General features: G+C 45.8%; 1 protein-coding gene across 3 annotated transcripts; it reads right to left on the reverse strand.

Annotated features, from left to right (window-relative positions):
• Positions 1 to 3,547: 3,547 nt before the first annotated feature.
• LOC311343581 (coiled-coil domain-containing protein 60-like) lies at positions 3,548 to 20,694 on the reverse strand. Of its 3 annotated transcripts, XM_084468470.1 has the most exons (12): positions 20,671 to 20,694; positions 20,150 to 20,320; positions 19,790 to 19,870; positions 16,126 to 16,230; positions 14,409 to 14,499; positions 13,559 to 13,814; positions 9,574 to 9,655; positions 8,287 to 8,376; positions 7,844 to 8,155; positions 6,879 to 7,040; positions 6,421 to 6,610; positions 3,548 to 4,566 (listed from the first exon to the last, which is right to left on the reverse strand). In XM_084468470.1, exons 2-12 carry the CDS (start codon positions 20,197 to 20,199, stop codon positions 4,456 to 4,458), a joined length of 1,530 nt encoding a protein of 509 aa, XP_084324596.1. In that variant the 5' UTR covers positions 20,200 to 20,320; positions 20,671 to 20,694; the 3' UTR covers positions 3,548 to 4,455. The 3 variants fall into 3 exon arrangements, with proteins under 3 accessions (XP_084324596.1, XP_084324597.1, XP_084324598.1); XM_084468471.1 differs by lacking the exon at positions 19,790 to 19,870; XM_084468472.1 differs by lacking the exons at positions 3,548 to 4,566; positions 6,421 to 6,610 and having other exon boundaries at positions 6,898 to 7,121.
• Between the last annotated feature and the right edge of the window lie 5,178 nt (positions 20,695 to 25,872).

Consider the following 25,872-nt stretch of genomic DNA (forward strand, 5'->3'; position numbering starts at 1 on the left):
TCACTATATCCTCCCCAAGCCCCTGGGCTTAACACAGCAATACGTCCTCAAACACAAACCAGTACGTCCTCAAACACAAACCAGTACGTCCTCAAACACACCAGTACGTCTCCATCTAAACACACCAGTACGTCCTCAAACACAAACCAGTATGTCCTCAAACACACCAGTACGTCCTCAAACACAAACCAATACATCCTCAAACACACCAGTACGTCCTCAAACACACCAGTACGTCCTCAAACACACCAGTACGTCCTCAAACACAAACCAGTACGTCCTCAAACACACCAGTACGTCTCCATCTAAACACACCAGTACGTCCTCAAACACACCAGTATACGTCCTCAAACACAAACCAGTACGTCCTCAAACACAAACCAGTACGTCCTCAAACACACACCAGTACGTCCTCAAACACACCAGTACGTCCTCAAACACACCAGTACGTCTCCATCTAAACACCCCAGTACGTCCTCAAACACACCAGTACGTCTCCATCTAAACACACCAGTACGTCTCCATCTAAACACACCAGTACGTCCTCAAACACACCAGTACGTCCTCAAACACAAACCAGTACGTCCTCAAACACACCAGTACGTCTCCATCTAAACACACCAGTACGTCCTCAAACACACCAGTACGTCTCCATCTAAACACACCAGTACAGCTCCATTCAGACCACATAAGGCCCGTGGAAGTCACCAGGGTTTGTGCTGTCAGCAGGAGAACGCAGCCGTTCCAGAGCGACGATGCGTCCGACAGGCGACATTCCCTCAGCCGTCATGACTCAATGGCCACACAAAGCAACCATGACGCACGAGCTGGCCACCCCAGCGTCACAGACACTGGCTTAACATCACAGAGCAACAGGTACTCTCCACAGACAAACACAACTGGCATCAGTCCATCTAAACGACAGGGAGACGGAATAATGAATCTTAAATGGGAAACAGTTGGTGGCTCTAAGCACACCAAGTGGATATTCAAAAGAGAGAGACAACAATAGAGAGAGAATGAGAGAGACAACAATAGAGAGAGAGAGAGAGAGAGAGAGAGAGAGAGAGAGAGAGAGAGAGAGAGAGAGAGAGAGAGAGAGAGAGAGAGAGAGAGAGAGAGAGAGAGAGATTTCTATTATATTGTATTTTACAGTCTTATTCAACTTTTTTTGCTTTGGCAATGTAAATTTACTCTTTCTATGCCAATAAAGTTAATTAAATCTTGAATCTTGAGGGAGGCCGAGAAAGATGGAGATACAGAGATTTGAGAGAGGCATAGCGAAAGAGAGGCAGAGAGAGAGAGAGAGAGAGAGAGAGAGAGAGAGAGGCAGAGCGAAAGAGAGAGAGGCAGAGCGAAAGAGCGCGAGAGAGAGGCCGAGCGAGAGAGAGAGCTGACGTCAGAGACTGCCAACGTCTTTCATCGCCATGGTTTCATTTCCTGTACATGTGGCGTGTCGGTGACACACAGAGGGAGGGCATGAATCACCTCCACAGCGAGGAGAGGAGCTCTGTCTAAAAGCCAATCCTCTGCTCTTTTTCTTCTTCTTTTGTAATCAAAAACCTTTAACCTTCTGGACGGATCACAACAACCCCTGTGGAGGGTAGACCTCCTGTTTTCTAGGAAGTGTTTTGAGTTAGTAGACAGGATGAGGGAGGACTGAGGCCAGCTATCAGCCAGGGGAGCAGGGATGGAAAGGGTAGTGTGTCCCTGTCTTTAACCAAGGCCCGGGGGTCTGAGGCTCAGTAGACTGCAGGGTGCTTGACGGTAATTACAGGCTACAATCACATGATCACAGAGCAGTGCTAGACACACACACACACACACACACACACACACACACACACACACACACACACACACACACACACACACACACACACACACACACACACACACACACACACACACACACACACACACGTTTTTGTCAGTGTGTGTTTGTGCGTGTGTGGGGGGGCTATGCTGAGATGTGCCCTTAATGTTTGGAGGGGCGATAAGACAATGACAGAATGTTCCAGAGACCCGTGGACTGCGGTCTTTATCAGCGGGCCAAAGTGCTGGTAGAGACTTGAGAAAATAAGGCAAGCAAACACAGATTGTTCCAACATAATGCAGCCAGCTGCTACGCTGGTTATGTTAGGAATCAGTTGTTAGAAATGCTGGTAGAGACTTGAGAAAATAAGGCAGGCAAACACAGATTGTTCCAAAATAATGCAGCCAGCTGCTACGCTGGTTATGTTAGGAAATAGGAGAGAAAAAACACAAGGAAAACCTCTTCACAACTGCCTTTCATTCTGCAGCAACGACAAGTGATTTCTTATCTGCATTAGTATATCTGCCAGCAGTGGGCGGCCTCCATTAATGATAAAATAAACCAACAAAAATACAACTTACTAGCATGACTAAAGAAGAGATACGTTTTTAAATCTTTTAAATCTTAAAACTGATCACTTTATGGTTGATTGAGTCGCTACTAGGTGTTTTCCTGTACTATTCTGAGGGCAGCATTGGCTGTTTTAATGTCTCTTTGTCTCTCTGAATCTCTTTCATTTCCCTGTTCTGCTTTCTACTGCCAACTTGTTACACAACCAGGCCAGAGAGGAGCAACCGGCCGGGACGGTAAGGGAGAGTCAATATTTGGTTTGCAGGAGGCTCGGTAATGGAGTGTGTGAAAAGTACTGTAAGTATACACTTTTTACAGAATACACTTTTATCGAAAGAGCGCAACAAGTGAGGCTGAGAACACAAGCAACACAACCACAACACATGGCGTGATCTTTGTGTTGTCTTTGTGTCATGGTGGAGACCGCTGCTAAGAACTCAAAGACCCCAGTGAGACTTCAGATGAATCAGACTTCTTGTCCTGGTCCTGGTCCTGGTCCCCCCCCCTCCCCCCCCCACCCACACACACACACACACACACACACACACACGGGTCAGGCTGAGGTGTAGGAGTTGTGCTCTGTAACATTCCTGAAGTCAATGCCGGTTAACAACGCCCCCCAACCCAGTCTCTGTTTCCCGCTCCTGCTCCTCCTCCTCCTGTTTAGTCTACCACCCCCCCAAAACACACACACCTTCCTGCACCTTTATAGACTTCTCTCGCTGGGTCAAAGAAATCGACCTCCACCCCCTCGCTGCCCCCATCGAATGTGTACTTAGCCTTTTCCCTGTCCTCACACACACACACACACACACACACACACACACACACACACACACACACACACACACACACACACACACACACACACACACACACACACACACACACACACACACACACACACGCACACACACACACACACACACACACACACACACACACACACACACACACACACACACACAGCCCCCACCCTGTTCGTCTCAAATGGAAACAGCTTATAAGCTTATATATATATATAAGCGGATAAGGAGAACTACAAAGTTCTCTGTTGAGGTCGAGCAGCAACAATTTACCTCTGGTCAAATTGTTTGGGCACAATGGCGTTTATTAATCAGAGCTATTTCATACACCCTGAATTACATAATGATTAACTACAAATAGAAAAAAGGTTCAAACTCAAATTCAGTCACACCAAAATCACACACATTGTCAGTTAATTGCAGCGGTCCACACTGTACAACAACATATGATACTTCAACGTTAACATGAAACATTTTCATACAAAATGTTAAATTCATGTTCTAGTCATTTCGGTTTAGTTTTCACATTTAATTTTGGAGATATGATTTCACTTTCTGGTTGGGATTATTTTTTTACTATGGAGATGAGTCAACAATTTAAGCCAACTATCATAATTACATTTATAAACAAATTACTACATTGATGTTACATAGTAATAGTAGTAATTTAGGAGTAGCTTTTATCCACATATCTCCCCCCTTCATGTTGAAGGGGGGAGAAACTTGTGTGTATGTGCGTCTGTGTGATGTCATGTTGAAGGGGGGAGTGATTTTGAAACGGCATGTGGGTTAACATGACCTGAAGGTACGTCTCCCCCATGGATACACACACACTCCGATGGAGGTGGAAGACAAGGAGATCAGAACACAGACATGCCCCCATGGCCTCCATGAAGCAGCCCCCTATCTCCATGACTCGTTGGTCTGTGTGTTTATGTGTGAGAGACGTGTTTGTAAATCAATGGCGTTGCCTTGGTTTGAATATCGGAGGGGGCGGTTCCATAGCAAAAAGTACAGGAAGGGATTTAATCACAAAAATAGGGGAATGGGACTAACCAATCAGACGGCCCTCAACACCATAATGGACAACCAACATTTTACATTCATTTGCATTAAGTGAACCCAACCCATTAAGTGAACCCTCTCCCTTTCACAAGATTTCCCATGATCATTTGTGCTGTTAGTTTCTGTTAGTTTGCCTCGAGTCCTCCCCTATCCCCTCCCCCACCACGAGAGATGGGTGGGGGAGGGGAGAGGGCGAGGTCATCTGCTGCCTGTGGAGGAATGCAGGAACTGTGAAGGCAGATTTACCCTTGAGCACAGCCAGGCGTCGTACTCCTTCCTCGGCATCTGGACAACGTTCTCCCTGACGATCTGGTGAGAGAGAGAGAGAGAGAGAGAGAGAGAGAGAGAGAGAGAGAGAGAGAGAGAGAGAGATTAAATGCACAGCTTAATCCGATTAAAGCCATAGTTCGACTATGCTCCTCAATTGGACAACTGCAATTGTCCGAGTATACATGGCGGTGAGTAAATCAATTCATTGGCCGAAGCATGTCATTCCCCGGTACGATAGGTGGCGCTGTACCCATTTCAACTAGTGGTAATGGAGCCACCGGTTGACCTCTTTACGTCACCAGCAACAACAAACTCAGGCGGCATTCGAGAAAGATGTTTTCAGTAGAGAGCTGTCAGTTCACTTCGGGTCCATATCATTTCTCTGCTCCGACGCTCCATTGTTCTGACCTCTTGGTCGTATGCGGACTCCTCTGGCTGCTCTGCCGGTGGAGGAGTCTGCATAACGAGAGGTCGGAACAATGGAGCGTTGGAGAAATGATATGGACCCGAAGTGAACTGACGGCTGTCTGCTGAAACATCGCTTTCTCCTCCATGTTCGTTTCAATCTGGACTTCAGAGAGTCAAAGCCAAAGTTAATTTCCCCCAATTCCTTTTTTCCTCCGTGGGCGAGATAAACCCCACTACGAGTCTTTACTTGTTGTGGAAGTACCCGAGAGTCGGAGAACCCGACGCAGTCTGTAAGATTCATAATATCAGAGAATACCCCCGTCAGTTTGGCCACGGCGCAATGAATGAATAAAGATCGTAGTTATTTTACAACCTTGTTGAAACATTTAGAAAAACATGTACTTTTAATTAAGCCTTGAGTGAAATCGAAGTGTAGTGTGTACTGAATGCATGTTGATGATGATACACTTCTTATAGGGGGTAACTACATTGGCACGACACCGGCTTCCTCCATCTTCTGCGCCAGCTTTTAAAATAAATCGCAGACCCGAAGTGAGTTGACAGCTGTCTACTGAAAACATTTTTCTCTCGCCGGAGTGGCCCCTCTGCCGCCCGTCCGTATACGCCATTCCCCGTCGAATTATCTAGGGGTCTTAATTCGACTATGAGAAACCCAATTCGATTAGATTTTAGCTCGACTAAGGTGTATACATGCATCTTAGTAATCCAATCATAGTTGGGCTAACCCAATAATTTGACTTTCTTGAGTGTCATATAAACGCACTGAGAGAGGGGGAGGTAATTTTTTCCTATGTCTTTTTAAAGACATAGGAAGTGACACACAGAAACAAACATACACACAGCTACCACCCCCTGTTTCAGAGGAAGAGGTCGTTCTGTGAAATGCATACACATGAACACACAAAAACAAAACCACACAGACACGCACAGAGAGAGAGAGCGAGAGAGAGAGAGAGAGAGGAAGTCAAACTCCAGTCCCTCTTCTCTTCTTGTTCCACCGCCGGTACAGATCTCGACAGCTGTAAAGACGCTCCATCTGAGGGCTTCCTGTGATTACCTCCTGTGAGGAATGTTCCTCACAGGAGCCGGTGGGGACATGTTCAGAGAGACCGGCACCGCCTGAGAACAAAGCTCAGGCTGTAGGCTGCTGTCGACGCAGAGGAAGAAGTCATCAAACGCTTTCACCTTCAGGAGAGAGCAGCCCAGTGACTGAACCTCTGATAGACCAGCTGTCACAACTTCAACTGAGTTAACTAAGCTAATTCCAGGTTAGCCCACAACATTTCTGATATTTAGCACAGTTTCCGGTAAATGAAATAACATTCTAAAATAAATACAGCATTTGCTGTAGCTAGTACCACTCCAAATAAAGCAAGCAGGTTTGTTTCATGAAAAACAAAAACCCTGTAGTGGTATTAATGTGTGCGTGTGTGTGTATGTTTCCATGGGAACCAGTAGCCGTACCTCGATGGCCACACACAGGTCTGGCAGACAGAGCTCCCACGGCTGCAGCCCCCCCAACACCTTGACTAGGTGATGCGGTCGGACCCTGGCACGCTCCTCTCCAGCCAGAACGCTCAGCCTCTGCAGCACCCTGCTCACATCCCGCTCCCTGCACACCTCCACCGGCAGCCGACTCAACAGGCTGGAGAGCCTGGCCACACACACACACACACACATATCTGGTCATACCTGCAGGTGTAATACACACAACAGCACAAGGGGTGTATTTGTTTGATTCATATTTATTTGTATTTTAGTTGTCAAACACATATGTTTCCCCAACGTATGTATTCAAATACATATGTATGCCGCATGGGCAATCATATGGCTGCAAACTGGCACACACACACACGCACACACACACACGCGCACACACACACACACCATTCCTAGCTCATTGTCTTCAGCAGGCTGCGTACCACATATTGTTTATTTTGTTGTTCGGTTCGAAGTCTCTGGCCCCCGTCTCCGGGGAGTACACCGTGGTTACTAGGGGGCAGGTTACATGAGCAGGGAGGAGTCTGGGACCAGTGGAGTGATCCAGGGCCCGGTACTTCTGGAGGCCACTGTTCAACCGCTCCCTGGAAACAGGAGGATCATTGGTCTAGTTGAAGTGGAGGGAAAACCCTCTGGCCGTGGTTTACAGTTCCACTTCCTGCAGTCTAGTGACGTCCAGTCAGGCGTCAGAACACACAGAATGACAAAGTGTACTTTATTAACACCAGAGGGGAAGTTACAGCGGAAAGTACATGGACAGTAATAGAATAAAAAGAGATTCAAGTGCGGTCGGGTCAGTGTGAAGGAGTTCAGAGATCCACATCCACCAAAGCAGAACACATCTAGTGGATTCACTTCATTATTTTGGTGAAGATTTCAGCCAAACAAGGATTTAAACCCTTCATGCCCTCATTTCATGCTGACTTTGAAAACGAAAGAGGCCAACACATGTGGAACCTCCGGCGGTTTCAACCAGTTTGAATGTGAAAGAAGTGAAGAAGACAGCAGAAACACAAGATGTGGTTCTTCCCAACAGGTGTCAGAGACACACAGGGTTTCATTTTGTGCATCAATATTTCCTCTGATCTGAAGCAAAATAAAATATGCTTCTATATTTCTGGTTCTTCTGTATGTGTTTTATAATGGTGAACAGAATACAACGTTTTATGTATTTCATGGATCCAAACGTTTGGATAGATACAGTGGATCTGAAGACAACGCCAACAACAATGATACAACAATGAGACCCCTCTGTGTGTGTGTGCGTGTACGCGTGTGCGTGTGTGCGTGTGTGTGTGTGTGTGTGTGTGTGTGTGTGTGTGTGTGTGTGTGTGTGTGTGTGTGTGTGTGCGCGCTTGTGAGCTTGTGTGCGCGTGGGATTCCTGACCTGGCGGTTTGGTCCAAGACGTCAGCGTAGCTCTGGGCCGTCTCTCTGAGCCTTTTGTCCTGGGCTGCTCTCAGATCAGCCACCATGGACGACTGAATGCTGACCTGAGAGCTGCTGCTGACCTGGGACCTGCTGCTGATCTGGGACCTGCTGCCAGTCTGGGACCTGCTGCCAGTCTGGGACCTGCTGCTGACCTGGGACCTGCTGCCAGTCTGGGACCTGCTGCCAGTCTGGGACCTGCTGCCAGTCTGGGACCTGCTGCCAGTCTGGGACCTGCTGCCAGTCTGGGTCTGGGCGCAGCTGGCAGGACAGCTGTGTTGAGGGAATGTCAAAACCAGCTGAGTACGTAAAAACATTTAGTTTAACCGTGGTGTATTTCATTCGATAGTGCTACAGGTGTGTATATCTATGGTAGACAGTGAAAGCGTTGTGGCGTGTTGTACCTTGTGGGGCGGGGGCTGTCTGCCTGGTTGGTCTCTGAGTGGGCTGCAGGGCCGCCTGCCGCCTGCGGGGGGTCCCGGGACGACACCATGCTAGTGGACAGACATTATGTTACATGCTGTGTCTGTGCGGCAAGCTGGACTCCATGGTGGGTGTAGCGTCCATAGCTCACATCTTAGTTTTTATAGGTCATGTTTCTTTACTGTTTCATGTCATGATAACCTTGAGATAAAAACAACAGCTAGCACAGCAGACTAAAGGGCTCTGGTCCCACGTTCACGCAACGCAAGGGGGTTACGGACCCCTTACGTCCTTGCGGACCCTCCTTGCCTCCGCCACAAGGGCCTGACGAGCACCTCCCAAAAATTGTAACCTTCCATTGAGGCAACGCAGCTGCAAGGGCTGTGATTGGTCCGCTCACTAAAACCCGACGCAGAGCCATAAAGGTTCACGACTGCGTCGAAGCGTCTGCACGGTCATTGCGTTGCGTGAACGTGGGACCATAAAGAGTCCTTAACACTGTTCGCTTCATCTTTCTTATCCTACCTATTCCACACCCTGTCTGTCTGTATGTGTCCGTTAGACACAGTTTAATAGAAACGTACACCAATATATATATATATATATATATATATATATATACAAATACGTTATTCCCAATGTAATGATAACATTTGGAGATCACCAACTTGTGATAACATGGCTGAGGAGGCCGGTGCTGCCGAACAGTAACAGACACCATGCATCAGAGATGACAGGCCTAGAATTACACACGCATATGGGCGTGTGTACATGGGATGTTCAAAGCAGGAGTGACGGTATACGTAAGGAAGAACCAGTGAGACTGGAACTCTTCCTTTATCAAGTGAGGTACACACTGGGTCACAGGCCGAGTGCGTAGACGGAGAACAGAATGTTGTCTGGCTGGTTGCTGAAAGAGAGGCACTTATTTCCCAGAGAATAGTGCTGGGGACTGTAGTCTTTATGCCTGCTAGCGATGTTGTTGACCTAGGAATGAAATGTTTTCCTACTGTCTCGCTCTGTGACGCCGTCTGAGTCACATCATGATTTACAACAAGGAAACCATAAGAAGGCCTGAAAATAAGCCCTAGCGAGAATATGACGGGAGCAGCCTGCTAGTAGGAACATTGGAATGTAAGGATTTAGGTCACAGAGGCCCGGACAGCAGGCCCTTTAGTTAGAGAATGTAGTGGAACATGCTGTTCTATTGTGGTGTTTACAGTCATGGAGCTAGCAGGCTAGCTTGCCTGGAAACAGCACCAGCTTGCCTGTTAGAGGGCGGGCTGCTCTGAGAGCCGTAGAGTTCCTTCCTGACACTCTGACGGACCGCGTCCAGCAGCCTGCGGAGAACTACAGGAGAAGAAGAAATGTATTGATCATGGTATTCATTATTTTGATGGTTATTGTGTGTCAAGGTGTTGGTCTATGCTAAATAAAGTCAAATCTTGAAATAAATTTGACACCCAGCTACACCGTGGTCACTTGAAATATGGCCTTGCTCCGGTTTTATAGCGATCCGATGGCGCCCCCTGCTGGTTAAACGGCAGTACAGTACAAACAAGTCGAACACAAACTGCGTTAGATTCATCTGCTCATAGCATGTTGAAGCACATGGTAACGTGTATTTTGAATAAACATATTCTATGATTTTTGATAGATATTTGAAAATAAGCTTAACATTGCAATGTTGAATAGGTTGTTGTTGAATAACATGACTTGTTCTCTGCAAAATCTGAAAGAGACCACTGACATGTATTTAAGAATCTCTGAGGTCAGCAAACATAATCCGTTCCAATCTTCTTTAACCTGATTAAGGCGTTGCTAACGTTACATCGATAGGCAATATATATGTAATTGTATAACTTACATAAAGTAAATCCTGACAATATATTTGTAATGGAGAGCTGAAGATTAGGATGCGAAATCCTGGCCTTAATTAGTCACATTGCAGGAGCTGTGATCAATTCATCACAGTTTGGTGAATATGAGAAACAATGCAGGAAATAAATATATAAGGATTGGCTTGTATATCAAGGCAGGGAGAAAATAACAACCAAACACAGAATTATAACTTTTGCAAATCGGCTGGTTTTAGATGAGCACTAGGGCTTTAATTTTAATTATCCCAAATGAACACTTCGGATTAGCCATCTTTACTACCGGAAAAAAAACATTTAGGGAATATAAACCTAATTATTAGACACACAGAGAGACAGAGACAGTATTGCATTGTGCAAAAACAGCTGTGTGTGAAATATGTGTGAGCTGTTAGCTGTGAGCTGAGGCAAAGGACGTCCAATGGAATACCACCCTAGACTGTCAATCATCTGTGTAGCCTCTGTACATAGACATACTGTAAATACAACAGATACCTTCAAACACATAATACATACAAACAATAATAAGAGGAAAGGGTTGCAGTGTTAACAGTTAATATATTAGTATTTTTATTTTTATTTTTGGCTATCTTAACTTACTGTATATATATTATATTAGTTTTGTGTAACAAAAGCAAACATATAGAGTATATCTACTACTATATATTGTTTTTATTTGCCAATAAAGCCCCTTTTAATTAAAAATTGAGAGAAAGAGACCGAGAGAGGCAGAGAGAGAGGCAGAGAGAGAGACAGAAAGAGAGAGAGGCAGAGATAGACAAAGAGGCAGAGAGACAGAGAAGCAGAGAGACAGAGAGGCAGAGAGAGAGAGAGAGAGAGAGACACAGGGAGAGAGAGACACACACAGAGAGAGAGAGAGAGAGAGAGAGAGAGAGAGAGAGAGAGAGAGAGAGAGAGAGAGAGAGAGAGAGAGAGAGAGAGAGAGAGAGACCAGAGAGCATTCTGGGAGCCAGGAGGCGAGGTCAGTGGCCAGCTGAGTAGTGTTTCATCCCACTGCCCGTCCAGTTTGATCTTCCATTTTAAACCTGCCAGGTGGCATGGTTTGTATCCTTAGGGGTCTGTGTGTGTGTGTGTGTGTGTGTGTGTGTGTGTGTGGGTGTTTGTGTGTGAGTGTGTGTGAGCGTGTGTCCCTGTGTGTGTGTTAGTCCGTACATGTATGTATACACACGCCAGCAGACAGTTGTCTCCGATGCGTACCGAGTGCTGAGCTGAACAGGACGAGGGTGCTACCGCCGCACTGAACGCCACACCGAGCGTCTATAGGCCACACCCCCCTCAGTACCGTATACACCAGCCTGCCACGCCTAGCGTCTATACGCCACACCTCCCTCAGCACCGTATACACCAGGCTGTACTCTGGGTCAACATCTGACAGCACAGCCTGGTGTTCACATAGTAGTCTGGGAAGCTGCCGACTGGAACTGTTGCTGTTCATTCTCTTTATGTTTAACATGGCAGCCGGGACGAGGATGTGTCAATTGTCGGATAAAGATGTGATTTATAACATCAACTAATAATAATCCAAAATAATTCAATGCATTTATATTGTGCTTTTCAAGACTCCCAAAGTCCCATAGTGTGTGTGTGTGTGTGTGTGTGTGTGTGTGTGTGTGTAAGTGTGTAAGTGTGTATGTTTAATTGTGAGTGTGTGTATGTGTGAGAAAGTGAGTAAGTGAGTGACTGTATGTGTAAGTGAGTTACTGTATGTACAGTATGTTTAACTGACTGTATGTGAGTGAGTGAGTGACTATGTATGTTTGAGTGAGTGAGTGAGTGAGTGAGTGAGTGTATGTATGTGAGTGACTATGTATGTTTGAGTGAGTGAGTGAGTGAGTAAGTGTATGTATGTGAGTGACTATGTATGTTTGAGTGAGTGAGTGAGTGAGTGAGTAAGTGTATGTATGTGAGTGACTATGTATGTTTGAGGGAGTGTATGTATGTGAGTGAGTGACTATGTATGTTTGAGTGAGTGAGTGAGTGAGTGAGTGACTATGTATGTGTGAGTGAGTTTGTATGTGCGGATGACACCTCATCCTCTACCATCATCGCTCTGCTGTCCTCTGATCCTTGCCACCACAACAACAACATGTCTGTCCTCAAAGAGAGACACTAGGGTCCTATGTAGAAAGGTCTGTGTAGACACCTCAGAGTTAGACCTGAAGTGGATCTCTCATCACCTGAAGAAGAGTTGATTCCAACATGGTCTGAGTGTGTTCCCAGAACGCCTCATGAGCTGACATCCATCACACTGAAAATGTGATTTGTTCTGATTTATGAGGATTATGGTGAGACAGAGAAGCATGCGCTCCACGCTTTTCCATGATGATGTATGGACATACACACACATAAACACACACAGCTTATATGTGCTGTGGTTGAGCTCCAGAAGGCACAGTGGCAGTAAGGATCTCATGGAGATTGATGGATGTTTTCACAAGGTGCTTCTTGCACCACATGTTAAGACCTCCTCAGTTCACTTCCTATCTGGCTCTTTCTTTCAGTTAACTTAACAGATCACATCAATCTCTCCAGATTGCAATAGTTCCAACTAAAGTAATATCTAAGAAACAAACAATTTTGTCTTTCTACAGCTAATTTCTTTCAGTAATACTCTGACAATTAGTTTTTATAGTTGTGTTTGCTGCCACTATTCTTCATTTTAATTTCCCTAAGGAAGGTTTATAGTCCCATGCAATAGTTTCCTATATAGTTACAGCAGCGTGTCAGTCCCGACCAACAGCCCACTTAGCGGGCCTAGGAGAACACATCTCATTCAACGGGGCTCGCGGCGCCACGTTTAACACCAACCCGTGTCTGCAAGCATAAAATGTAAAATGAGGCAATTATTTGTTGTCCAATCAGAGAGAAGGAGATGCGGGAGGGGGGTTGTTAGTGTTCCTGTTGGAGTCTTAAACTGGACGTGGATTCATTAATGATCACTGCATGATATTCTTCACAGGTCGGCTATGGCGGCTGGCCAGATGATTGGTTCAGAGTTGCCTAGCGACTGCAAAGATGACACTTCCATTTGTCTGCTTTCCCAACAAATATTCACTGGCCCACCACACTACACCATACTACACCATACTACACTACACCACACTACACCACACCACCCTGTTCTGAGTCCCAAAGCAAACCTGATTAATTACTCTGCATGAGGGGTTCCATCATGTGACCTGAAGTCCCATAAAAGTTACCGTTTTGGCCGTTTAACCCGATCAAACGTTGTAGAATCACCAACCAGCCATTACTTTTCTTCTTCTTATGGCGGGAACGCACAAAGAAGCCCGCCTGGAATGTTGACATTATGTCAAACCCTCCTTTAGGGCGTGAGGACGTAAATGTAACTTACACCTGGAGACAGGAACCACTTCCTCCTCCTCCTCCTCTTCCTCCTCCCCCCCCTCCTCCCTTGCTGCTCCTCTTGACAGTTCCGCGCGGGGCCTGGGGGCCGCCGGCTCCTGCCCCCCGGGGCCCAGGGACGACAGGCTGCTGCTCAGCATGGGGGCAGGGGGAGCGGAGGAGGCCAGGCTGAGGGGGGAGGACGGCTGAAGGAGGTGGAGACGGCTGGAGGACCAGCGGGGGGGTCTGGGCGCGGTGCTGGGGAGCTGTAGGGAAGGCAGACAGGTTGCTCATACATATTTGATGTTGTTTTAGCGGGCGCCTGCGCTGTGCTGGGTGTGTGAGCTGTTGGTACTAAGCGTTTATTTGCAGCTTTCAGTGATTATTTGCACATTATGCACACACCACACACATCTTCTGAGAAACACGAGTAATGAGACTGAGATTTTCACCCTCCTGCTCCTCTCCCTGTCTCAGAGGACTGTAAGTGTTCCTGACTCTCCCATCAGACACAACACTCAAGCAGCTCTCCATGTCCTCTACTGCCACAAGCTGCCATCACTCACACACACACGAGAGCGAGCGAGCGAGAGAGAGAGGTTAACGATAATTTACAGGCTATGAACGCACTGTTTGCACTGTGTAACCCATGTTCTTTGCATGTTTTACTTGCATGGATGTACCTGACCTCCAGGGAGTCTTCTGACAGAGTAGAGGCTGTTGTCTGGTGGGTGAGGTGGGTGTGAGTGGTAGGGCGGTGTGTTCTGTATGGGTGGTGTGGTCTCTGTGGACGGTGTGGGGGTGTGATCTGTGTGGTGGTGCGGCGGTGGTGGGTGGTGTATGGGGTGTAGGCGGTGTACCTTAGACGCTGAGACAAAACGCTCCCACTTGGTGTGGACGGCTCTCTCTCTCAGCGCGGCCCTGGGGGGGGTGCTCGCTCGCTCGGGCTGTCTGAGGAAAACAGCGCCGTGTGGGTTCTGTATCAGTGCGTGCCTAATAATGTATAATTATGTAGCTTTCTAGATGCACTCTTTATTCAAGTATGTGCATGTTTCTTTGTATATATCTATTTTTCATACACTTTTTGTGTAGATGTAGCAATACTTCCTACATATTTGTTTTACATATGCACTATAATGACATTATAATTGTACTTTTTTTTTTGCTTGAATAAGTATTTATTTTCTAATATCTTGAGCTGAACTATTTTAACAGCAATAATTTTCCAGAGGATCAATAAAGAAATCCCCCCAAACCTTAAAAGAACCCCAACAGAACCTCAACAGAACCTCAACAGAACCCCAACAGCCCCTCAACAGAACAGCCCCTCACAGTCCAAATCCTTTCTGGGGGAGATTTGATTCAAACCAGGGGGGACGACCCCTTGGCTATCCGTCTCCCGCGTTAGTAATTCAGGGGCAACGCGTGGCGTGTGGTAATATGCCGCCGTGTGTTCTACCAGGGGCCCAGTGAGCGCTTCGGGGCCTCGTCTTGACTTTATGAAGTCGTTGGTCCTCTCCGCTGTCTGCTGACGCCTACAGAAGCAGAGCTTTAAAATCAGTTTGCTCCAAGTACCCTCTATTGCCCTCTTAGACAAAGAGAATAATAATAAGAATGAAATGGAGGCAGGGGCGAAGGAAAATAAAAGTGTCGCACCAGAGATTTATGATAATGGTGGAGAAGAAGTGGAAAAGGAATGAAAAGCAAAAGGACACCTGGAGGAGTAGAGTGGAGGAGAGGTTCTAATGAAGTCCCGCTGAGGAGGACATAACTCACGGTGGTACTGCCGACCACAAGGTGTCCACAAGGTGTACACACGTTGGTTTGTGAACGCCACACAGCTGCTGAGCCTGTAATTACTATTTATCTTCCTCAGCGGGACGCCGTGAAAGCCCAATATCAGGAGAGCTTAATACCTTGAGAGCTCCAAGATGGAGGATCGTAATCTCTTTTCTCTCATTTCAGAGACTCCATCAAACTGTACCCCCACTATCCCAGCACATACAGGCTTGTACTTTATCTCCCTCACAGAGCCTGGAGAGGCTCTGAAACCCCTATACAGCACCATGCCTTCATGGTTCTCCATTCTCCTGCTCATACATATAAACATAAATGATCGTTCAATACCTTGATCAACACAAACTGAAATCCCATACTGTATGGGGGGAGGGGGTGGGAACAAAGGGGTCAAGATCCGGTTCTTAATTCACCTCTAGGTGGAGGACTAAGGAGAAGACACTCATGTGAATTAATTGTGGTGCTTCATTATCCTCATTATTAAAACATGCCTTCCGTTTGCTGATGCTGAAAACCATTGGCTTCCCCAAACACAAACACCTCATGTTGCCTCGTATGGGGAAAGGAACCAGCCTCAAATCAGAATGAAGAACAACAGAAAAAAACTCTAAATAGTCCTAAATATAATAGTCCTAAATATAATCATGTTAATAGTAATATAAAAAATACAGTCTAATATCTAAATGTATATAAATTAACATGTCGTCATTATAACATTGAATTAAGATAATATTCCAAGACGATACTCGTGGATCTGACAAACTTTGACCCTGACCTTACCTCAGGTCCCAGCAGGAGGTGACGGGCCCGACGGGGCCCGAGCGGTCGGGTCTCAGCGCCTCCAGGAGCCAGGTGAGGCAGCACAGCTGGCGGTAGATGACCTCCCTGTGCAGAGGTCAAAGGTCAAACTCCCAGCCTCGTGGGAACAAGAATATACGGCACTTAAGACACCTGCGTAATTACAAACACATAGTTATTAAAGCCACTGACAAAGGGTCCAAAATAGTCATCTTAGATACACAACAATATCTCTTATGGCACATTTCCACTGGCGGGTACTCTTCGGACCCCGCATGCCTCAGCCGAGTAGTGAGGGTGCGGTATAGCCCAGCTCAGTTGTGGCTCGCGTTTCCACCGCCGACAGTACCCTTATGGTAGGGCGGAGTTTAAGCCGACAGTACTAGGGCGAGGTTTAAGCCGGACGGCGACAGTCACGGCAGCTACGTAAGCATCGTGATCTCAAAGCAGCCCGACACAGTGTAGCCTGCTAATAAATCCAAGGAATAAGAAGAACGCGCACAGTGAACAAAGAGCAACAATGCAGGACCTCCAAGAAGGACGGCAAACTTTTGCGCAACACTTTCTTCAATAAACTAAGCTTTCGCCGTTCGCGGGTACTGTGTTTGTTTGTTATCCCCCTGTCACACGGAAGGGACGGTTCTGTCGACCAATCAACGGACGGCGTGTGTAGCTCAAACTTGCCGGCACCCTTTCAGGCGTCTCGGTACCTGAACGGAGCAGTACTGTGAGACGAGTACGGCTCAATGCGGCTCAGTCCGGGTCACGCTCACTTTTGGCGGTGGAAACACGACCGTGCTGCACCTTTGCAGACTGAACCGACCCGCACCCTCTGGTGGAAATGCGCCATTAGAAGCACACAGGGAATAGGGAATACATTACATTACAGACCCATACAGGATTTGCTCCAATTGGCCACACAACAACAAATTTGCAATATATTTACTGATCTCCATAAACGTAAATACATAATCACACATAGACAGAAAATATATTTAGACGGTCCAGACACTCCACGCGAACGCCTGTTTTATCTTCTACCAAAGATCCACAAGGCGCCCGAGTCCTGGGCAGTCCCTTTCCTAGTGCGGCCGGGGCGGCCCATCATCTCTGACTCGATGGGCATGTTCATCAGGGCGGCTCCGTCCTCCACGTGACGCAACAAACTGGTTTGATTTCCAATGACACTCCAAAGGCAGGAATGAGTTTGTTTGAATGGTAAAGGTATATATCACTGTAGGGTGCTTGTTTAAGTCTTAAGCCTTAGATTGTATAGTAGTGCAAGTTGTCTGGGATAAACTTGGTGTTATTTCTCTGCTTTACTTCTCCAAGGACTATTGAACTACATACAGACTTGTGTTTTGTGCAGTGTGATCTGGCACACGGCCCACCCAGGTCCACCCAGGTTCAGTTTACGGGTCATTAATCACCACAAGACTTTGCAGGGAAAAGATCAACAATGAAAAAACGTCTTGTTGGGCAGAATCTATCTGTCCCACAGCTTCTGGTGACACTTACGCTCTCTGCCTGTCCGTCAGAGCGACGCTTCCGGCCTGGAGCCTCCGTGTGAGCCACCATATGTCCCACCCCGGCTGTGGTCCGCTCTCTCACTACTTTCCTTCTCCTTACTAACACATCTCTTTGTGTGGCCGAGGGATAGTGCCCTTGATTAGTATCTGTCCGCTGTCAATGTAAGAGCTTCGGAGCTGGAAGCAAATTGTCTAGTGACCTCATAAGGGGAACAGGACCTTTATTGTGAAGGGAACAACTTTGTCGGATAACAATCGGAATACAACACATACTTATACTTAAACACGTACAGCACTTATTTATATCTAGGTGTTTTGTGTAGGTGACCAACATATATATTCCATCAATTAAACATAGGTCCTGAGAATTGTCAAGACATACAGTATATTTAAGCAATAGATCACGACAGGCACGACATGCCCCTTAACTGGTCATTATACCAGTTAAGGGGCGTTGTCCGTCCCGACGCGCAGCGGAGGGACGGCGACCCCCTTAACTGTGGTATAATGAACGTATACCACTGACTGAAGTGATCTATTGCTTTTATAAAACGGTTACGTAAGTATAGCGAAATGAAAGTCATAGACACCCTCAATTTTGAAAAAGCTAGAAAGTCGGAAAAGCATTTTTTTTAACAAATACAAAAAAGTAGTCCCTCCTGGCTGCCGGCAAAGTGTACGGCGGTTGCTATGCAACACACGTCCTTCAGAGCGTCCTTCAGAGAGAAGGCTTGGCTAAAGACGGTAGCTTGGTTCGCCGGCAATTTAGCCTTCTATCGAGTTCACTCGAACTCGATAGTAGGCTAAATTGCCGACCGTGTGCCTATTGCTTTACAACATTTCCACCCTCTCCAGCAATCAACATGTTTTTTAGGCTTCAGTGAACTATGCTATCGCTTTTATATATACATAAACAACAGTTAGAGTTAGGCGCGGAGTGATACTGAACTCTGTAAACTGAACAGGCGTCATAGCTGTGTGTATACGCTCAATATACAACAGTTGGGAACCAATCAGATCGCTTGATTTAAGCCACCCGTTTTATATATATATATATATAGACAAAATGTATATGATTGGCGATCGATCTGTCACAAAACCCATAGCTCTCTCTCTCTTCTGACACTCTAATGTGTGTGTTACATAAAAATAGCACGGTATTCATACAAGTACGTTCTCTTGGAAACAGAACCCTTTCAGGTGTATGTATGCCCCATTGTCAGGTACACCTGTATTCCTGTCACAAAAGACGCCTTTAAAGCACTTCTCTCTCCAGCATCAAAGCGTCCCTTTCTCATGGGAAAGCAGATAAAATGAAAGCATGGGAAACATTTGTAATTCTCAGATGTATTCATTGGAAATGTCAGCGTTGTGTTTGTCTGTTCATATGCGTTTGTTCTCCGATGGTGTTTGAGGTGTTCTGCAATGTCGTCTGTCTGTGTGTAAAGGGGGGAGTGTGACGGAGGGGGGCTATGTGTGGGTGTGTGTGTGGGAGCTGCACAGGTTTTGCTAGAGACGACAACCTTTTGTCATCAGAACAGAGGTGGTCGTTTCAAGCTTTGGGGTCAGAAGAATTGATGTAAACATTTGATTGATCCTTGGGAAAGAGCCACCAAGTGATCTCAATGAAAGATTAATTGGAAGCAAGACTGAAAATACTGAAAAACTTCTGAAAAATGATTGATGCAGCGATACTATCGAGGCCAGCTGTTTCATAATCTTCTAGTTTGAAATTCTGGTTAATGAAAGTTATATCCGTCCGTTCATTATTCATGTATTCATTTTAACGTTTCAAATATACAGCTGAAAAAGCTCCTGCATTTCACAACCCGTTTGCAAACATAGGACACAAACCAGATTAATACATTCTGCAGCAGCATTCTCAAAAGCATAACCAGTATTATATACCAATATAGACAGTCAAGTAAATGTTATTTATATAGCCCAGTTATTCTCAAAAGGCCCCAAAGGGTAGGCACCTATTTAAATTCTAATCTCCAATTTTTATTATAATTTTCTATTTTGAGCAGAGATTTGGTGACAGTTAAAAATGTCCCTTGGGCTAAATAAAGTACTCTGCATGTGCAGGATGTGGGTAGTATAAAATATAATCTCACCGCGGCACCTCGCTTATCAGCGGCGAGGTCAGAGAGCGATGGACAGGCGTGAAAGGTCGCGGCGCAGTGGCTCTTTTGTCCCTGGTGAGATGCCAAACAACATAACCAGTTCTACACACTCAGATCACCAATACTATATTCACACTCTCCTACAGCACCAATAAAGCACCATTAGTTAGATGGTCTTATAGATGGTGTATATACATTGCAGTGTTTGTAATATCTTCATAGCTTGCAGTAAATGTCATCGTGACACATGCACCATGATGCAAATCACCAAAGTCTGGCTGATACATGGCCCTGGCAGTGACAGGGTGATGGTGCATCATATCGTACTTCCTCATCATCATGTTCCCTCACCGGTCTGAATCGTCGTCCGAGTCTGACGACACACAGGGAGGTCGGGCCATGGCTTTGAGCTGCTCCTCTCTGCTCCTCCTCCTCTCCTCCTCTTCCTGTCGCTCATCCTCCTCCTCCTTCAGCAGCAGATGAAAGTAGCAAGTCCCCCCCTTCACGGACGACACCAGATGCCTGGGAAACAAAAGGGGAACACAGAGTTTAGCTGTAGTCCCGCATTACAGAACCTTATGGAACATCTTCTATATCCATTCTCTTCACCCGCTGACTCTGGCAGCCAATAGCAGTGGACTATGGACGTAGTGCACGTTTACATTCAGAATAGATGTCAGACCATCATAGTCATACACATATACACTCACACAACGTACAGAATCATCAGGAGGATAACCACCGTAGAAAAGGAAAAACAGACCAAAGCCGTTGTAACAGAAGTACTTTCACCTTCACTACAGGGCTGAATTATATAGTACTGCTGCTGTTGCTACTACTACTCATTATAATAATGATAATAACAAACAAACCAGATATGTCACAGAGGGGTCCAGGCACAGACCAACAGAACAACAAAATACCTTATGTCTAGAGAATGTTTTGAATCGACAGTGTGTGCAGATTAAACTTTAGTGATGTACAGTTCAAAGGTCAGGGAGCTGGACACCCGGTTTATGTGCAATAGACTAGAGATCCAGGTCAGCTAATCAGTTACAGGATATTCACAGTACACACAGTAAACTCACAGTACACACAGTAAACTCACAGTATAGACAGTTAACTCAAAGTACACACAGTAAACTCACAGTATACACAGTAAACTCACAGTAAACTCACAGTATAGACAGTTAGCTCACAGTACACACAGTATACACAGTAAACTCACAGTATAGAGTTAGCTCACAGTACACACAGTAAAATCACAGTAAACTCCCATGTTCTGCCTCCATGGAGTTTACGTTTCCTCTTTCTGTGTTATAATGCAATAATTCATGCAGGCTAGGCCAATAGCATTGAAGGCAGACTACTTGTATTTGTGTGTGTGTGTGTGTGTGTGTGTGTGTGTGTGTGTGTGTGTGTGTGTGTGTGTGTGTGTGTGTGTGTGTGTGTGTGTGTGTGTGTGTGTGTGTGTAAGCTAGTGGTGTTACACATTCTGTTAGCTAGTCGTGTTAATGTGACTTGTTAATGAGCTTATGTTGTGCTCGCCGTGGTTGACTTGTTGTCCGGCACACAGACTAGTAGGTACTGTTGTCACCAGGCACGTGCACACATAGGGCCCTAGGGGTGCTTGAGCCCCTGCCCTTTTTGCCTCGTATTAAAAAGTGCCCTCTGAGTGTTCTTCAACAATCGCGCCCGCAATAGTGCTCGTCCGCAATCGAACGCCCCCCCCCCCCCCCCCGCCATCAACAATCGCGCCCGCAATAGCGCTCGTCCGGGATCCAACCCCCCCCCCCCCCCGTCAACAATTCGGCACCTGCCCCTCAAAACGCCTGTGCACGTCCCTGGTTGTCACCATATGAGCCCAACAATACAGCCAACCCTCCCGCTAGGCAACAGATAACAATGAGAGAATACGTTGACTGTGGAATCAATAGGGATATATTAAAGCACTTCATTGAAGTGAATACATAAATAACAACAACAAGAAGCAGATATGCTAGGAACAACGTTATAGCCGGTTAAACATTGACTAAACATCGCTTCCAGAGTCTGCTCCCTTGTGCTCTCCACTTGATGGGGACAGCCAGGGTTTTTTTCTTTCTTAACAGATGCACTCAGAACAGAACCCTTGGGTGGCAGGCTGTTGCCAGGCAACAAAATAAATTAGGAGTTTTTTGATAGGTGAGGCACTGACAGTAATTACATACAGCAAGTCTGTTGTGCCAGAATTCAAATGCATTCATGGTTGCTTTTCACTGCCTGGCAATTATATTGTGCCTACAGCAACTCATAATGAATCCCAATGAGTACATCTGTACTGCAGTTTAGATACTTGATGTGAACACGGTGTCCACTGAGTGTAGCGGTGGTGGACGGTGCATATCAACACAACATGTGTGATCTCATTGGAATAAGGCCAGTTTCATAATGGAACCACAGCAGTGAAATGGCCCATTTGAGGACAGAACCAACACACAGGGACATACAAGTATGTCGCCTTTCAGAGGGGACACCTGGTCACCTGGTGAGGGGGTGGGCTGTGATCAAGAGGTCTTAACACCAGGGCGCTTATGTTAGAGTCCACTGGGATCAGCACACAAGGACAAGAATTAACAAAACAAAAAAAGATTGATCTGGTCCATCTGTGTGTGTTGGTCAAATATAATCACTTTGCATATAGCCATCCAAACCAGGATGAATCTGTGAAGACTCTGGAGGTGAAAATGAAACCATGTAAAGAAACCCAGTCCTAATATAAAAGCCCATAATACAACACTAGGTTTGTGAGGTTAGAGTTTGTAGTGTCTACAAAGTTTGGCCTGGGGACTTAAAAACCAGAGGCTTTAGGAACTGTAGACTGGACCATAGTGTACAATAATATGATAGAACATAATATACTGTAATCACTGTGGGTTCAGAGCACGGCTCCAAGCACAAACCTAGCGTAAAGCAAAAGTGCAGTGTGTAACAACCAAGACCACCGCTATGTTCTTTAGAAAGGGTTTGCACAAGGAGCTGCTCTGAACCCCATCATCTTGGAATGGATTGAAAACCTGGAATCTGGGGAGCAATTTGGCCTAAAAACGACCTAGTCCCGGATCACATCCAATGTAAGGGCTCACTTGGTGAGACAGATAGGCCGTATTCATTGTGCAGAGATGCATTTCCTCCCTGTGAATATCACAACCTTTCCCTGTATCAACAATGGTATGAATAATTCAGACAGTCAGAGGCCTTTCCAGACCGTCAAGAATGTCAGACCCTTTGAGCACTGAGTGGATGTTGTGTCTGTATCGTCCACATTTGCACACCCACCCACCCACTCGCGCACGTTTGCCCACTCACCTGCGCATGTGTACACACACACACACACACACACACACACACACACACACACACACACACACACACACACACACACACACACACACACACACACACACACACGGCAGCAGTGAGACAATTATTTTAGCTGTATACAAAATGAATTTTTCCCTCCACAAAGAGAGCATTGAAATGTTTTTCAGGAAACCGACGGCCAAAAGACAGGCCACTGGGTCTTTGAGTATTGAGTGGTTGCGTGACCCTCAAAACAATGTGGACGTTTGCTGTAGAAAAAGAAGAAGAGGAAATCTATTCATGAAATAATTTTCCCGATTTATGAACAAACCTTGCGTGGTCCAGATGCTTCCGAAGGCACACGCTGTCCTCTCGTTTTCCCGCCAGGTGGCGAGGGATTGGCAAACTCTGAAATGAGGAACAAAAAGGGGAAATGATTGAAGACAAAAGGACCTCAAAAGCCAAGCAGCCATTTCTCTGGCACACTCTAAGAAGCTTTGGAACTTAATGCCTTTCACCGATAACAAAGTACTGGGCTGGCGTCCTCCAGTATTCCTCCCCCACGCCAGGGTGGGCAGCGAGCCCAGGGAAAATATTGTGTCTCTGATGTGACATTGTTGCCTTAAGACGCCAGACAATATGGCAATTAATTCCCACCTAGTTACGTGCACTGAATCCCATTTAAAGGTCCTTCCTGCTGGATGCTTTGAATGCGGTTTGAAAAACTGCAGTGTGGTTCCCAAAGTGGTCACTGAAACATGCCAGGGGCCGGTATAAATTAGGACGGTTTCATTTGTTGGTTTAATATGGAGCAGAATAAAACAATTTCTAGAGAAAAGTTCCCTGGATGAATGGACTCACGGTGGGGAGTGTTTGAATAGCTATAAATAGCTGCAGTAGAAAAGTGACATAGTGCATGTTTAACACCATGGCTTACCACCTACGGCAACTCAACACCAAAAACCCTGCTTGGGGTTCTTATCTCATGTGCCTGTGTCTACCCCTGGGTTGATCCTGGGTCAGTGGAGGGGGAGAGGAATCAGAAAGGGGCCATGGCAATTCAATGTCACACCTTACTGCCCCCTGTGGAATGTAGAGGCTGGTCGTGACTAGGTGGGTCGTCTCTGTGTGGGGAGATGTCAGCCTAAACCTGGAGGGTATCAACAAGAGTTTAGATAAGATGTACTTTATTAATCAAAGACTTATGGCTGTCACAGCAAACATACAGGACAGTAGTAGAATTAAAAATAGATTAAATAAAGAACAATAAAGCTACAAATATAGAGACAATATGAATAGTTAGCAGTTAGGAGAGAGAGAAAATAGTAGGCCTACAGGTGCAGTTTATTGAAGTGACCAAATGATGACCAAAGCTAATTCCTCTGCATGGTAAAGTAATGCAAAAGCAAAAAATATATATGGTTGTAACTCATCTTCTCTTGAAATACGAAAATGGAACCTGTGCTGTGATCTTGACTATAAGCAAATCGACCGCTTCTAATTTTCAAACTCTCACCTCTGATTAATATAAAAATGCAGATCAGAGTGTGTGTACCCAATCAAGGTTTCTTTCATTTACATTTCATGTGATATTTTTTAACCTAAGAAATGCAAAGCATTATACATTGTGTCTGCTTATTTCCATCCATAACATTGACATACTACCATACCTAAGGTAACAGCCAGTAAAGAGTGTTGAATGCAGACGCACGGTGCATGTCACAGACAGCTATTGATATCACACTTAACCAGCCACTATAAGCCCTGACATTCAAAGGACAGTGGAAACCACAAGATGGTATATTTCACTCTGAGACGTGTCACCGACCGTCCCTGCAACACGTCTACCCCCTGACTCTCCCCTATCTCCTCCTCTCCTCCTCTTCCTCATCCTCTCCTCCTGCCCTCTGCGTGCCTTCTGTTGACGGATGGGCTCATTTAATACAGATGTCATGCGAGGACACTCCTACTCCTTAGTGCATGTGAACATGGGCATGTGAAGACATGTCAAATGCAGTTTCTTTATGACAAAGATTGATAAGTAAATAAAAACGTGTGCACCAAGTTTGTACTGAAATGTTTTCTGTATAACTAGTTGTTGGTTAAAATGAATGCCACCACAGTTATGACAGTTATGATAATCATTTAATAAGTAAGAATTTAAATTATCTCGATCCAGGATATAACCTATCATCATATATAAAATTAGCCAAGTTCCTTAATAACTACAACGAGACCTAAAATACATTGGAAAATCCAAGGCTGTTCTAATTGTTTTACCGTGTCACCTCGGATATAGCCTTTATTGGCTGGCCGCCCTGTCAGTCAGTACTATGACCCACGGGCCCAACCCCCTCACAATAAGTGTGATGAATGCAACGGCCAGAGGAATAAATCATCCCTTTGACATTCCATTCCGATTGATGCATCGGCTGGTAATTCCTCGCCAGGCTGCTCAAAGCGTTGTGATACGCTACAATGGAGAGAGAGTGCAGAACCACAGGAGGAGACCACAATCATTTGACAAATGGCCCTAGTTAGGTTTTATTCTTATGAGTTCACATTCATCACTTCAGAAGATAAGGGGACAAGCTCCTTCTTGGCCCCACTCCTATTGAATCGGAATTCCTAAATGTTCAACAAGAAAAAGCGCGTTTGCACCACACGCACTGGTGCACCTGACGCGCGCGCGCGCGCGCACACACACACACACACACACACACACACACACA

This window comes from Micromesistius poutassou (assembly GCF_964030765.1).
Source record: "Micromesistius poutassou genome assembly, chromosome: 5".
Taxonomy (NCBI): domain Eukaryota; kingdom Metazoa; phylum Chordata; class Actinopteri; order Gadiformes; family Gadidae; genus Micromesistius; species Micromesistius poutassou.